This window comes from Lemur catta, chromosome 18 (assembly GCF_020740605.2).
Source record: "Lemur catta isolate mLemCat1 chromosome 18, mLemCat1.pri, whole genome shotgun sequence".
Lineage (NCBI taxonomy): Eukaryota > Metazoa > Chordata > Mammalia > Primates > Lemuridae > Lemur > Lemur catta.
The window spans coordinates 25,980,795-25,996,254 of NC_059145.1; the positions used below are offsets into that span (position 1 = coordinate 25,980,795).

The 15,460-nt window shown below is 41.5% G+C and overlaps 1 protein-coding gene across 10 annotated transcripts in view; it reads left to right on the top strand.

The window, feature by feature from the left end:
• The window catches only part of MAGI1 (membrane associated guanylate kinase, WW and PDZ domain containing 1), a 602,084-nt gene that overhangs the window by 526,496 nt on the left and 60,128 nt on the right, over positions 1-15,460 (top strand). For all 10 annotated transcript variants that reach the window (XM_045530900.1, XM_045530901.1, XM_045530902.1 and 7 more), the window contains 2 exons: positions 2,643-2,825; positions 3,552-4,172. In XM_045530900.1, coding sequence (XP_045386856.1) covers positions 2,643-2,825; positions 3,552-4,172 — 804 coding nt within the window. The remainder of the gene's footprint in view (positions 1-2,642; positions 2,826-3,551; positions 4,173-15,460) is intronic.

Genomic DNA, 15,460 nt, shown 5'->3' on the forward strand with positions numbered 1-15,460 from the left:
ACTCTAGCCCGGGCAACACAGCGAGACTCTGTCTCAAAAAAAAAAAAAAAAAAGAATAGTGCCAGCCTGGCTGGGAAAGAAGCACCTAAGGGTTGTTCACGTCCAGAGTTTCGGGCCAAGACACAAAAGATCCTGATTCAGTGAGTCTAGGGTGGGAACTAGAAATGAGTAGAGGTTAAAAAAGTACTTGGGTGATTTTTATACACAGGTCTTAGCTGGTGACTAGTCAACAAAGGTTAGTATCTCCCCAAAATTACCTGCACCACAGGGCTGCAACAGAGAGCTCTAAATTCCACTGCCTCTGGGGAGAAAAGCATTTCTTCCCAAAAGATACATTGACCTACCCATACATGAAAAGTAATAAAATGTGCATAAATGTGAAACCCTATGATCTTCCCTCCCTCGATAAGCATTGGGAAAGGAAGTCAGTCATATAATTTCAAAGCTCTGCTCATGTCTCCATTAAGTTGAAAACATTCTAAGCACAAAATATGCTCATGGATTTTCTTAAAAATTAGAGAAACTGCCAGACATATTTTCACATTTTCTAACTTTGCCTATAATAAGAGTGAAAGGCTCCAACACTCAAACACACCTCTTTTCAGCCTCCTCAAAGACATGTTAAATCTCATTTCTGTGTGCTTTTGTGTGTTCATTCACTCAACAAAAATTTTTGAAGCACATGAAGGTACTGGAGAGTATTCTAGACACTGGATATGCAAACAGAAATCCTCATGGAGCTAATATTCTAGTGGTTTTATGTATGCGCACATGTAATGCCCCTCATGCATGAGGGTGAGGGACAGTACAACAGAAAACCAAACCAGTAAGTTAGATGTATACCCTGTTGGAAAGTGGTCAGTAGTTAGGACAAAAATAAAGCAGGGAATGGGGATCAGGAATATTGGCGGAGGTACTGTAATTTTTAATAACATGGTTAGGAAAAGTCTCCCTGAGAAGGTAATGGCTGTCGACGTCTCTGCATAACAGAAACGTGGTTTTTTTCCAAGCTTCTGGAAATTCCTAGCAGCCTCTGCTGCAGGAGTGTAGGTCATTCACCTCCCACCCCCAAAATAAAATTGGGGGGGTTACCTTACCTCTCATCAATTTTCCATCTGGTAATTGGCTTGGCAGCTGTGTCCCCCAAAGCCCTTGCTGCAAGTGATATCACCCTCCTGGTGCCTTGTCAGGTGACTTTGCATGACAAATCCTACTAAGTCTTGCCTTTCTTTAGCCACTGTGACGGCTGTAGTCTGTCAAGCTCCCAGTAAGCCTTGGGACTGCGCTAGAGAGGCGGTTAGTGAGCGGACCTCTGACTACAGGCAGTTTAAAAGAGCTTTCTTTAAGAGCCAAAAACTCTTAAAATATGCAATTAAAAATTGTATGCATGCCCAGAGACCTTTTTAAGGCCTTTTAGATAGAGCTAACCAAAAATAACCTTCCTTTCTGGGTGCCAGGCTCCTGCTGCCAGGGGTATATGGGAACTTCTTTTTCTCTCTCCTTTTTTTTTTTTTTTGATAACATACTTGATAGAAATGAAATGGAACAGATGGGGTGATGGGGCCACTGTGGCCAGAGCAGGACACAGGACATGAAATTAGGAGAGAGGAAAGAGTCAGCTAGTGGAATTAGGTCCACTACTTGGGATAACCGGAAAAATTCCAGTGAGTTTCTCAATTGTAGAGAAGTATCTAATAAAACCTCCCCCTAAAACTTTCTGATTTGTGTCTAAAATGTTATTTTTGAATATATCAAGAAAACTCAACAAAACTTTAGGTAGCATGTTTGGAATTTATTTACCTATATTATCTAAATACAATATCTGTTAATTTATCTTAAATAAGACAGCTGAATTTAGAGCTGTGTGGCTCTTCTTAGTTACTACTTAGGTTAGTTGGGAGTTTGTTTTTGGTTTTTTTGTTGGCTTTTTTTTTTTTTAGTATCCTAAGCTACATGTCCTAAGCTTTCTTAAAACAGTAAATATTAGCAGTGGATATGTGTTGACTATTTCACTGATCATTAAAAAGTGCCAATAAGTAGGGAAAATCAATTGAATGTAGAATTTAAGTTATGACCCTCAATTTTGAAATAGTGATTCTACATTTTTGTCACATTATTCTTTGTGACCATAATGTATTTTCTGGTATTATCTGTGGATTTTCAGCCTGAGTTTTCTGTTTGATTAAAAACTAAAGTTTTTGCTCAGTTGCTTTTATAAGTGGAAGCCAAGCCAAAGGCAGCATTTTGGAACCTGTATTACAAAAAAAAAAAAAAAAAAAAAGACACAAAACAGACTGATTCCATTTTCTGTGAAGGAGCTTGTAGAGCCTCAGTTGCTATACGTGAACTTTAACTAAGAAGTGTGTCACATAATTGGGACCAATTTCATCCTTCTCTAGTATTTTCTTTTGGACCCTCAAGCCGATGCACCCTGTGTATTAAATGCAGTACACCTGTCTTTAAAAAAAAAATGGTGCCTGGGACACCCTTGTTACTGAAATCAAGAGAAGACTTTCTTAAGACATGTACATGCCCAAAGGCCCCAGCACACAGGCTTGGAGAGTTATCTGTATGTTTTCTCACACTGTATTTAATTCACCTTTTCACTCATGGTTCCTTGTGCTTTTCTTGTTTTAATCCAGGCAAACCCTTTTTTACACGAAACCCTTCTGAGTTGAAAGGCAAGTTCATTCACACGAAGCTGCGGAAAAGCAGTCGTGGCTTTGGCTTCACGGTGGTCGGAGGGGATGAACCTGATGAGTTTCTCCAGATCAAGAGCTTGGTCCTAGACGGTCCTGCTGCATTGGACGGCAAGATGGAAACAGGTAGAGTCCACATGGCCTTAGCACGTTCTGCGTGGTGAGACTCCTACCCAGCCCTCGAACAAGAACAAACAACATCATGGTTGCACAGGTGTACAAATGTCCTTTAAGCTCCTTGAGAGTGAGCCAGATCTTTACACTACATAAATCCATCCCTTGGTACTTTTTAAAACCTTTGAAGCCATTTTAACTTTGAAAAACTTAGGGTGTTATTGAGCATAGTAAAGCAGTAATTTACTGAAACATAGATCCGCTTGAATGAATGAATTCTAAACTTGGATTTCTGCCGTGAGAATTTTTTTGAAAGAAAGCTTCAGTATTCTTTCAGTGATTATTATATTCTCATTAGCAGGGAAGACACTAGATGCTGAAAGAATGCTTTATTAACTGTTAAAATAGCTAAAAGAGTGAAATTGAAATGTTCCTAACACAAAGAAATGATAAATGCCTGAGGTGATGGATACACCAATTACCCTGATTTGATTAATATTCCTGTATCAAAATATCACTTATACTCTATAGATATATGCAACTATTATGTACCTACAATAATGAAAAATGAAAAATTTTTAACAAATCAGTAATAGAAGCAGTCCCTTTACATCCAATAGTTTCACCCCCAAATCCAGTTTCATTTTAGCTTTGTATTAGTAGAATGTTATGTTTTAGTATTGATATCACTTTTCTGGGTGCTGTTTTTTTAAACCCCCAAACTCTTACCTTTTACAGGGGACGTAATTGTCAGCGTGAATGACACCTGTGTTTTGGGACACACGCATGCTCAAGTTGTGAAAATCTTCCAGTCCATTCCCATTGGTGCCAGTGTGGACCTTGAACTCTGCCGAGGTTATCCATTGCCTTTTGACCCAGATGACCCCAATACCAGTCTAGTGACCTCGGTAGCCATTTTGGATAAAGAACCAATTATTGTGAATGGGCAGGAGACCTATGATTCGCCAGCCAGCCACAGCAGTAAAACAGGCAAAGTCAACGGCATGAAGGACGCCAGGCCAAGCAGCCCCGCTGACATGGCTTCAAATGGTCCCCATGGTTATCCCAATGACACTGTCTCTTTGGCATCCTCCATAGCCACTCAGCCGGAACTCATAACTGTCCATATAGTCAAAGGGCCGATGGGCTTTGGTTTTACTATCGCAGACAGTCCTGGTGGTGGCGGCCAAAGAGTGAAACAGATTGTTGACAGTCCAAGGTGCCGAGGCCTGAAAGAAGGGGATCTTATAGTGGAAGTTAATAAGAAGAACGTGCAGGCTCTAACTCACAACCAAGTGGTGGATATGCTGATCGAGTGTCCTAAGGGAAGTGAGGTCACACTGTTGGTGCAACGAGGAGGTACGTAGCTTTGTTTTGCTCTTTGACTTTTTTTTAACCCCCAAATCATTGCTTAACTTATTGGCCTTCAGGTGGCTATTTGGGGCTTTTTCAAGCGTGTACTACTTTAAATTCATTTTTATTTAAATGTTTGGAAATGCATTCCAAATGCCTTCTGATTTCTCTAAATGATAGCCTCTTTAAGCATATAAAGGCTGTGATTTATACATATGCAGTTGGAGTGATACTTTAAAACATAAATCAGATTGTACCTTTCGGGAACCATTAAGATTTAAAATCTGTATCCTTTGAGTATCCCGAATGTGAACCTGAACCTGGCCTGCAAAGCATGCAAAATGTGGCTTTGGCGCACTCCTCCAACCTCGTGTAACATTCCTTTCCCCTTTCTTAGGGTGCTTTGGCCACACTGCCTTCTTTTCTGGAGATCCTTTAGTGCTTCAAGCCCTTTCCTATCTCAGGGCCTTTGCACTTGCTGTTGCCTCTGCTTGGAATGCTCCGTTCCCTGCTCTTCCCGCCTGGCTCAGTCTCATTCAGAGTTCCAGAGAGAGGGCTTCTCTGATCACTTTATCTAAAGTAGCTCCCTGACACCTCCATGTAATCTTTACCACATCACGCCATTTCTTCTTGGCCTGTATCATGATCACTATTATTAGCACAAGGCATTATTTTGTATATTTATTTATTTTTCTTTGTCTCTCTTTCGCTGGAATATAAGCTCCATAAAGCCAGGGCCCATGTCTGCATGTTGACGCCTGTTATCCCCAGCATTTAACTCAACACCTGACTCCTTCTAGGTATTCATGAATGAATAGGTATTGAATGAATGAATAGGTATGTGATTACTCATAATTGGCAGGAACAACAGCTCCACTAATCATATTAAAAATGTCCATTAACATACTCGCATCTTAATGAAGTGGTTGAGAATCTCAGAGATCTCAGAGATATTCTGAATCTTGAGACCTTAAGCTTCCTTCTTTCTCCTCGCCTGCACCCCCACCCAACCTTGCCGTGCCTGAAATCCCAAGACCTCTCATTAAGAAATATTTTCCACCATAATGAAATGTCTTACTCCTGGGATATATACTTGTGACTAGTGTTGACTGATCATGTTACACAGTGGGCCTGAGAATGGTTGTTCCCTTGTTCCTCGCCAGCATGATTTATTTCATGCACAGCGTATTTGTGCCCTCTGAAAAGAGATCAAGAACCACATTTTTATTTCTTCTTTGTTCTGTTGCAACAGTGGAGCTCATTTGTGTCCCAGCAGCCACGTTCTCATGCTTTCATGAAGCTGCATGTTCTGTGATCAAAATGACTGGGGTCCTTGGAAGGAAATCCAAACTACAGAGGAATTGTCTGTGTGAACCGAAATGCTCAGTCAACCCTTCTTATGGAGCAATTATAAAAGCCACCGGGCAGATTTTATTTTTGAGAATGTTATTTCTACCAAATAATTTTGAAGTCTCTTCTTGTACCTGGATCAGTTGACTGCTCAGATAATTGGTTTGTAGACAATGACCAAGATGTAGTAGGTAATGACTTGAACGTAAGAGTGACGATGATGATGATGCCTGGCACTTATAGACAAATTGGCAATTTACAAAGCGCTTTTGTACCTGCACATGCCTCTGGTCTGATCTTCACTACTTCCCTGGCAGATAGGAAGGTGCCAGCCACAGGAGGACTGAGAAGTCCACCCTTGCTCTGTGGTTTCCAGTCCATTGCTCTGCCCTACTTGACTCTGAATAGCACTGATTTTTTACATAATTGCTGAATACAGTGGCTGACAACCTGGAAACTTTTAAATAGTTCTTGGTACATCAGACACATCTCTGATTCAGCCACTGCTCATTTGACAGTCACAAACCACCCTTTTCTCCTACCTCATCTGTTTGCTCCTTCACTCTCCTATCAATGTGTTGAGTTTTTCTATCCCATTAGATTCCCTTCTAAGGAGACCAGATAGAAAGTCTGATTACAACCCACTAACTTACAATACTGTCTGGAACCATATTGCAATGAATTTGTCTAAACCAGGAAACGATTGTAGAAACATACTCCTTGATTTTAAATATGTTTGTGATCTCTTTTCTTAATTCCTAAGACCTTCTTTTTGCTAATGCTATTATATTTTATAGCATTCATATGGAAAGATCCAGAATATATTGTCACATTAGTCAACATCTACATAGTTTATTCCAGTACCTAATTTAAAATCACTGTAACATCAGCAGTCTTTAAAATACGCCATATGTCTTGTGTTTGATTTATGTGTAAGATAGAAAGTTTGTACATCTGCAGTTGGCAGGCTAACACCAGCTACTATTAATCATTCTCAAAAGCATATAAATATATTTGTTTCTGCCATATATTAGTTACTTGAATCAGGGCTGACATTTAATCATCTCTCCTGTATGGAGGGGGTATAAGGAGAAGGTTTGAGGAAGGAACAAGACAACTGCTAGGTTAAATGAGAACATAAATGGCCACTTCACTGATTCTTTCTAGTGAATCTCATTTTGGTTGTAACTGCTAGTAAGCACATTGGTAAACTCATCCAATCCACACCGTTCACCCTGCTCAGGGGCTCCTATCTTGAGGATGAAGCTTTCTATGCTTTAAAGAATGACTTTTCCTACTTTGGGCAGAACCGGCTATGTTTGTAGCGTCTATTTTAATTCTGAATCTCCGGAGCTCATTTTTGACATTTGTTCTTGTCAAGATCCAGTACATTTCATTTTTAGCATCTTTAGTCAGTCTCCCTCCCTCCATCTGAAAATTGAGCAGAGGTTGAAATATCATTTGTAAATTTCTGGGGTCTGGCTTGGAGTTGCTGGGGGATGTTCATCCACATGCCCAGGCAGCTGAGACCGTTCCTGAATATCTGCATGAATATCTCCCTGCACGTTGGTCCATCACGCAGGTATTGAAAGGGCAGTGCCGCCTTCTGTGCCTGGCTCCAGTCTAACGGTCGTGTGTCCTGTCCTCCTTCTCCCCCTGCTGTTTGGTCAGGAGAGTGCTTTTTATTGTTTTGTTTTGAACACAGCATTTGCATTGAGCAATCCTGTCACCTGATACCAGTGTGAGTCTAGACACTTGTCTGAGGTGTTTGGAAAGTCAGGCTAGACGGTGATTACTGAAGAGATTTTTTTTAAATTAATAAAGTATATAAAATGTATCCGATAAAGGTTTTTCACTTTTTGAAAAAAGGAATTATATGTAGGTATCGTAACTACCTGTGCCCCTCTGTGTCAAATATTTTGTGTATTCAGCTAATTCACACATATTAGTGGTGTGACACTCTTTAAGATGTGACTTTGTGTTGAGTCAGAACACTCTGTTTCAAGAGAAGATTTGTCAATACTTAGTAAAAAGTGGAGAATATGTGCTTTGCTTTCGAGAGAAAGTGAGGAAAACGTCACTGGGAGGTGTCAGGAGCTGGCCTCTGAATCAAACTCTGGTCTTAAACTGCTGTATACCCTACTTCTGCCCTGACATGCTCATTTTTTATTTAAAAAGTGGATGTTTTGAACTGGAAAATCTTTGGAGAAGCCCCTTCTGGCTCTAATTTATGCCAAGAATGGCTTTATTGTTGTATAGAGGAAAGAACACAAGATTCTGGAGCCAGAGGATGCAGGTTTGGATCCCAGCTCCTTTGCTTGCTCTGTGACTTTAGGCAAGTTACTTACCGTCTCTGAGCTTAGTTCACCATCGGCAAAACATAGGAATAATACTTGTCTTGCATAGGCATATGATATACGTAGATTAAATAAGGTAGCATTTGTGCCAATCACTGACATAGTGGTAATCACCTGATAAATCAATCGGTGGTGTTTTACTGATAGTGCCTAATACCAGAAGCAGTTGAGTGCAGATGGCTTTTTATTTAATAAAAAAAAAAAAAAAAAAGCTCTAAGATATGATGTTCAGGCATCTGTATTTTTTTTTAATAAGTTCTGGTGATTCTGATGTACAGCTAGAATTGCAGATAATGTTAGGCTCATGCCCCCACAGTGTCTTCTAGTTTTGATTCTATGACATATAACTTGCAGAAAAATAAGTTTATAAAGCTATTATAAAAAATTATTTTCATTTTGGAGCAATGTTCTTCTTTTAAAGTCTACTTTATCAGCAGTGGATTTCTCAGTCTTCCCTAAGGTCCACTTCAGCTCCCACGTTCTCCATGTTTCTACTTCAGAGGAAGCAGAAGGGACGACTTGACATTGGAGATGCTCATCGTGAGTCCCGTCTCCCACCGCCCTTTACTGATCACAGCAGTAATGGAAGTGATCTTTTGCTTTCCGGTTTGCACAGACCGTATACTGAATACTTTTGTCAGATCACTAAGTAATTTTAGGGTCTAATTATAAAGTCACGAAATGTTAAAATTTCCTTTTACTCTTGTATCCCTGGCACTTCATGGGGAACCTGGGAAGTGGTAAGGTCTCAGTAAATACTACCTGAATAAATTAAACTTGATTCATAAGTCACAATAGAAAATTAATCATGTAGCTGTATAGTCACACTTCATAACTCTAGACAGACGATAGTGAGAGTTAAACAGCAAAAATTCGATATGAAAATGGTGGTGGGGATGGTAATGACAATGATAATGTTACTGCTATCATTTACTGAGTACTTACTATGTGCCAGGCATGTTATTGTGGTACATGCAATGCATCTACACGCATGCTCATATACATACATATGTAAATAAAATCTCTCAACACTTCATTGTTGTGACCACATTGGAGCTGCTACCAGTTTGCAATGCTCAGGATCCTCTATAAAATGAAGACACTGATTTTTAGCTTCTATGCTAGGGGGAAAAAAAATTTTGTTGTAGGTCTTGAAACCCCACAACTAAATTTGGTTACTATAAAGCAAAGGAAATTATGGTTCGTTTGGTAAAGCATGTATAAGACTTTCAATAAATAAGCACTTCTACAATGTGCCAGGCATATTTTTAAACATTTTACGTATCATAATTCATAAAAGCCCTCTGCGATAAGTACAGTCTTAGCTCCATTTTAGAGATGAGGAAGCTGAGACCCAGAGAGTTTCAGTGATTTACCCAAAATCACACAGCTGGCGAGTGGCAAAGCTAGGATTTGAACCCAGGAATTCTGGCTCTAAATAATGCTTACCACTCTGCTAAACAGCCTCCTGGCTCACGTTGCAAAGAATCTGCTTTAGTACCATAACTGTTGAAGAGTGTGTCTTATGCATAAAGGAATGAATAAAGTATGAAGTCCATGGGCAAATTGATGCCACTTAATTCTCATCAAAATTTATTGATGATATTTAGTTCATTAAATTGTCATTGATCCAAACAGGGAAAAGCAATATCTAATCTCATCATCCAAGCGCATCATTAGCATTAGCTCGTGTGTGTGTGTGTGTGTGTGTGTGTGTGTGTGTGTGTGTGTATGTGTATGTGTTTTCCTTCTGAAATGATGCAAACCTATCATAATTAGAGTTATCCTGAGCAGTGCACCTGAGAGTTAAACTCAGGTATCAGGTGCCTCTCTTCTCTTTGTCCTTTGATCTTGGACTGAAGAATGAATTACAAATTGTACTACTTAACATGTTTAGCTGCCAGAATGTCTCAAATTGAGCTGCAGGGCCTCAGAAAGGGGAACCCAGGGTGTTTATAGAGTGATGTCCTAATAGTGTTGGAGCCCTGTGTATTCACATCAGCAGATACCGTCAGCTCTCCCTCCTTAGTGTATCCATGCTCGGTTTACATGCCACCTCTTCCCTGGCCTCTGCCAGCCGTCTCATGGCACCTGGCCTGGCAGTGGCCTCACAACAGGGCTCAGAGCTTCCTCCAGCTGGAGTGATTTAAAATGAATGGGATCAAGGCCCTCCTCGTGTCAACGTGGCCTACGGTCATTCAGCGTAAACTCCAAAGTCCCATGTCAGGGCCCTGGCAGTTGCTTCTCCCTCTGTCTGTACCTTTCTTCTCCCATGTAGCCCCAGGGTTCCCTCACTCACATCCTTCCAGCCTCTGCCTAGAGGTCCTTTCACCCCCTGTCATCTGAGAAACCTGCTCTGACTGCTCCACACAAGACACAGCAGCGTCCCCCACCATCACCACCACTCTATGGTCTTCCCTATGCTCTCACACCTGCTTGTGATGCTCACGAGAGCCAGGACTTGGTCCCAATCACTACTTTATCCCCACTGCCTAAAACAGTGTCTGGCACATTGTAAGTATTCAGAAAATTAGGTGTATTGAATGAAAAAATGGGTTAATGCTAGGCCCTTCGCTTTCATACATGCTAATCCTCAAGAGAACTTTAGGAGGTGTAAGAGCTCTCATGATAGCTGAGGAAACAGGCAGCAGGAGATTGAAATCACACAGCTAAAAGGGGAGAAAGTCTGAATCTGAACCCAGGTCTGTTTGCAAAGCCGGTGCCCTCTGTGACAAGCAAATGCCTAAATGACAAGCCTGTGTCACAGGCTGCCCTAAATGACAAGGAAATACATTGATCAGTGTGTCTGTAGGTCAAGATACTGGCACCCCACACCAGTGAATCATGCAGGTCCAAAAGCATGTTCTCTGGCATCTAGTAAAGTAGCTACTGTCTAATGAATTAAAATTGAAATTTAAAACTCAGGTCAGGCACAGTGGCTAACACCTGTAATCCTACCCAGCACTTTGGGAGGCTGAGGCAGGAGGATCGCTTGAGGCCAGGAGTCCAAGGTTGTAGCGAGCTATGATCATGCTGCTGTACCCCAGCCTGGACAACAGAGCAAGAAAAATAAAGAAAAATATAATTCAGTTTCTCAGTCCAACTGGCCACATTTCAAGTGCTCAATAGCCACATGTGGCCAGTAGCTGCTGTGTTGGAGACCAGATAGAGAATATTTCCATCGTCACAGCAAGTGCTGTTGGACAGCACAGTTCTAGCAATTTTAAAATTATTTTATTCTCAGAAGTGAGATAGTGAATATCCTTTATTTTACCATTTCTCTTATTTTTTGATAACTTTGAATAGAAGAAAATTATGGAATTGAAAGCAACTTCATGACTAATTAATTTCTTTTTATACAGATCCTAATGAAAATAAGTCCTATTTATTAAATTCTTTCCTGGCAGAGGTGCTGCTCTAAGCTCTTTATATGTGTTAACTAGATGTTAAGGAGCTGCAAAAAATTGAGACTTGGAGAATTTATGACTTATAAAGTTTAAATGCTTGGAGCAATCTCCACTTTCCCAATCCTGGCATGGTCTCATCGAATTTTCAAAGGGATTACAGAACTCCTCCTGGCCGGGAAGCATCTCAGCTTTTATGCTGGACCAATGTTGTTTAAGGAGCTTAATTTAAATTATTTTGTTAAAGTACCTTTAATCCAAAAAGTGGAAGAAATTTTAAAATACAAGAAAAACTCAACTAAAATTCTTATGTATCAAATATGTATAATCTGCCACATGAGGTATCAGCAAGTTACAGTTTGTCACAACTCTATTTAAAAAAGGAAGATGTTGAAGTCTCCTAGGTGTATTTATCTGATTTAGTGATTCAGCATCTCAGACTTGATTGACCTCACCGCTTACCTATGGTGCTTAGTTTTTCTAACAATTTTAGAAGTTGAGGGCTCTTGTCAGATCCAGCATGCTGTGCGGATCTTCCTAGCAGTTAAAAGTTGTTCAAGTTAGAATGAGCAAACTCCCTAGCACTTCCCTGGTGCTTTACAGGATGGCATTCGAATTTTCTACTAAGGGGGCTTCTGGCCTTTATTAGTAATGCAGTTGTGAGTTGCTATTTTGATTTATTTGCCATGGTTTAAAGTTATCGAGGATTTTATTTGAGAATTCTTTATAGAATGATAGGTCACGTTTATATTTGAGATGACTTACAGCAAGAGGTGAGATAAATATAAAAATGTTTCTATTTTGGTTCTTTCATTACATAATGCATAAAAAATTACTCCTCGCTTTCACATCTTCAGGAAATCTGGTTTCTTCATCGATTTTTGGCCTTATAGTTTTTAAACCTAAGCAAGCCTCACTTATTTATTCTAACATTTATATGCAATTTCAAACATTATTGGATGATTTGAATTTTATTCATGTTATATTCATAATGCAAAGTGGTTGGCACACCTAAAACTTTTACCTTTTTTTTTTTTTCCACAAGGCAATGTCTCATTCTCCTTGAAGGTACGCTTAGTGCCCGGAGTTCCTTGCTTATATGCATTATTTATTATAAATGTGTCCGTGCCTGTGAGTTAGGATTCTCATTAAGGAGAAGTAGCAGCCCCTCCCCTTTCTGGAAAGGTGGTGGAATTCCATTGGCATGACTGGCAGGCTGTGGAATTATTATTTTGTGCTTGTACTTAAGTGCTGAATTTGAATGTAAAGAGTTGCTTTGTTGTTCCTTTCTGGCAGACAGGTTCATGAACACCGTGTGCCAGGCATTGTCTAGGCACTGGGAATCGGGTGGAAGCATGTGCAAATGAAACAAACAGGTTCCTCATTTCATGAAGCTTTTATTCTAGGGGAAGGGGAGAATGGGCAAAAATAAACAGATGAACAAGAAAGCGTCAGCCAGAGGAAAGTGCTCTGGAGCAAATCAAACCAGGTGCAGTGAGCAGGTGAGGTGGGCATAGGGGTGAGAGGGCTCCTTAAGATTAGGTGGCGCGATGTGACTACAGGGAAGGGAAGAGTATTCCAGCAAGAAGGGACAGTTAGTGCAAAGAGCCCGAGAAAGAACTGGAAGGGAGACCAGTGTTCCTGGGTAAAGGCGAGCAGAGGGGTGGGGGCCGAGGTCAGAGACTGGAGACCAGGATCCGGAGTTCAGATTCTATTTTAGTGTGATGTCCAGTTTCATGCAGCAAAGGGACAAGCTCTCATTCACATGTTCAGATAGTCCCTCTGGCATCTATGTGAAGAATATATTTTGGGGGAGCAGGAGTAGAAGGGGGAGACCTATCGGGGCTCTTGCAGCAGTTGGGTTGAGCAAAAGTATCGGCAGGTTTGGCTAGAGCGATAGTCGTAGCAGTGGATTGGGGATGTGTTAAGGAGAGTCAGCGGGACTCTGTAGGTCGAATATCAAACTTTTTCTTGTAACGAGCCAGATAGTGGACATTTTAGGCTTTGCCGGCCATATGGTCTCTGTCCCCGCTACTCTACTCTGCCCTTGTAGCAGGTGATATGTAAACAGATGTGTTTGTTGTGTTCCAGGAGAATTTTATGTGGCCCACAGGCTGTAGTTTGGTGACCTCAGCTGAAGGAAAGGAAAAGGGAAGAGCCAAAAAACAACCCCTGAATTGTTGACCTGGGCAGAATCTTCACTGAGGTTTGAGCACTGGGGTAGGAGTGGGTAGGGCTTGAGCTGTGGAGTCAGGGTTCCTTCCCACACACGTTAATTGTGAAGTGACCATTTGACATCCAAGTGAAGCAGAAACAGAGGCAGTTCTTTGGGATCTGGTTTAGTGGTGGTGAGGTTAGGGTGGGAGAAACGTACATTTATGGGCCATTATTGTATCAATGAGTGTTCTACAAACTGTGGGCTGTGACTCATTAGGCCGTGAAATCAATGGATTGGGCTACAGCCCGTGTTTTTCTTGAAAGTGAAATAGAGCAGAAAATATCAGAGTATATCACACTCAGTAAAGATGAGTCCTTTCTTCATGAAACATTTACTGTGTCCGTGCACACACATGCACCCACATATGGACGCATGTGTGAAATGTGTTGTAAGATGTATTCCTCTTCACAGACCGTGTTCACAAAAGTTCATAAAACACAGATGTGGATGGTATTTAGAGCCATGAGGCTGAGTGAGGTTACCGAGGGGAGGAGTGGAAAGGAGAGGAGGAGGCTGAGACAGAACTCGAAGGCATGTCGCTGTTCAGGTGTCAGACCAAGGCAGAGGCCCCTGTGAAGGTGGAACAGCCAGCGCAAACAGGAGGAACAGGAAAGCGTGGTGTCACGGAATCCAAGAGAAGACAGTGTCTCGAGGAGATTCTGGCAGCACGGGTAGGTCCAGAGGTGGAGGCCTGTGAGGGAGGCAGTGCTGCCTGTGGCATGGAGACCTTGGAGAGCAGGGCCCCTGACCTCGGCCTGGAGGGGCCAGGCTGGTGGGGGGTGGGGAGTGGGATGGGGATTTGGACAAGCTGTTCAAGGTTTGCCATGAAGTAGAACCAACAAGAGAGTATAAGCTAGAGAGGGATGTGGAGGCAAAGGAGAGGGTTTGGTTTAGTTTTTAAGATGGGAGTTGGCGCAGCGTTCTTGCATGTGGATAGGAGTGACTCAGAAGACAGGAGAACCTAGTGATCAGAGGAGAAAGGAGAATTCATTGTACGCACTCACGGCAGGAGTGAGGTCTTTAAGAAGGGAAAGGAGATAGGACACAGGAGAGGTTAAACTATGCAGAAAATGGGACTAGATCGTTCTTTTTTCCCCTAAAAGTAAACTATTGAAATTTCTATATGTTTATCTTAGTAGAATCAATTGAGGTTACACTGTAGCTGTTTTTCTTTGCTATTTATTTTCATAGTCCTATTAACAGGTGTGACAAGCCTCTTCCCATTTGACCCATTCCTGGTCGTAATCAAGGACTGAGGATATTCTTTGTGCACAGCTCTGGAATAAGGAGAGAAACTAGTTCTCACAATCTAGTTAGGGAGATAAGACTAACAAGTGAATTTGACCAGCAGGAACGTGTAGCCTGAGTCTGTGCTGTACAGATTTGGATAAGAGTTAAATTGGGGCTGGGTGCGGTGACTCACGCCTGTAATCCTAGCACTCTGGGAGGCCAAGGCGGGAGGCTTGCTAGGAGTTCAAGACCAGCCTGAGCAAGAGCAAGACCCCATCTTTACTAAAAATAGAAAAAATTAGCTGGATATGGTGGCAAGCGCCTGTAGTCCCAGCTACTTGGAAGGCTGAGGCAGGAGGATCGCTTGAGCCCAGGAGTTTGAGGTTGCTATGAGCTGGACTGACATCACAGCACTCTAGCCCAGGCAACAGAGCAAGACTCTGTCTCAGAAAAAAAAAAAAAAAGAGTTGAATCAGGAAGGACTAGGGATGACAAACGGAGTCTGTGTGAACTGGAGCAGAGTGTCTCAAGCTCTGCACTTTTTGACATTTAGGGGCCAGATAATTCTTTATTACAGGAGTCCATCCTGTGAATTGTAGGATGTTGAACAGCATCCCTAGTGTCTATCCAATGGGTCCCTGTAGCATACCTGCCCCCTTTCCCCAACTGTGACAACCAAAAATGTCTCTAGACATTGGGAAATGTTCCCCAGGGGACAAAATCACTCTCTGATGA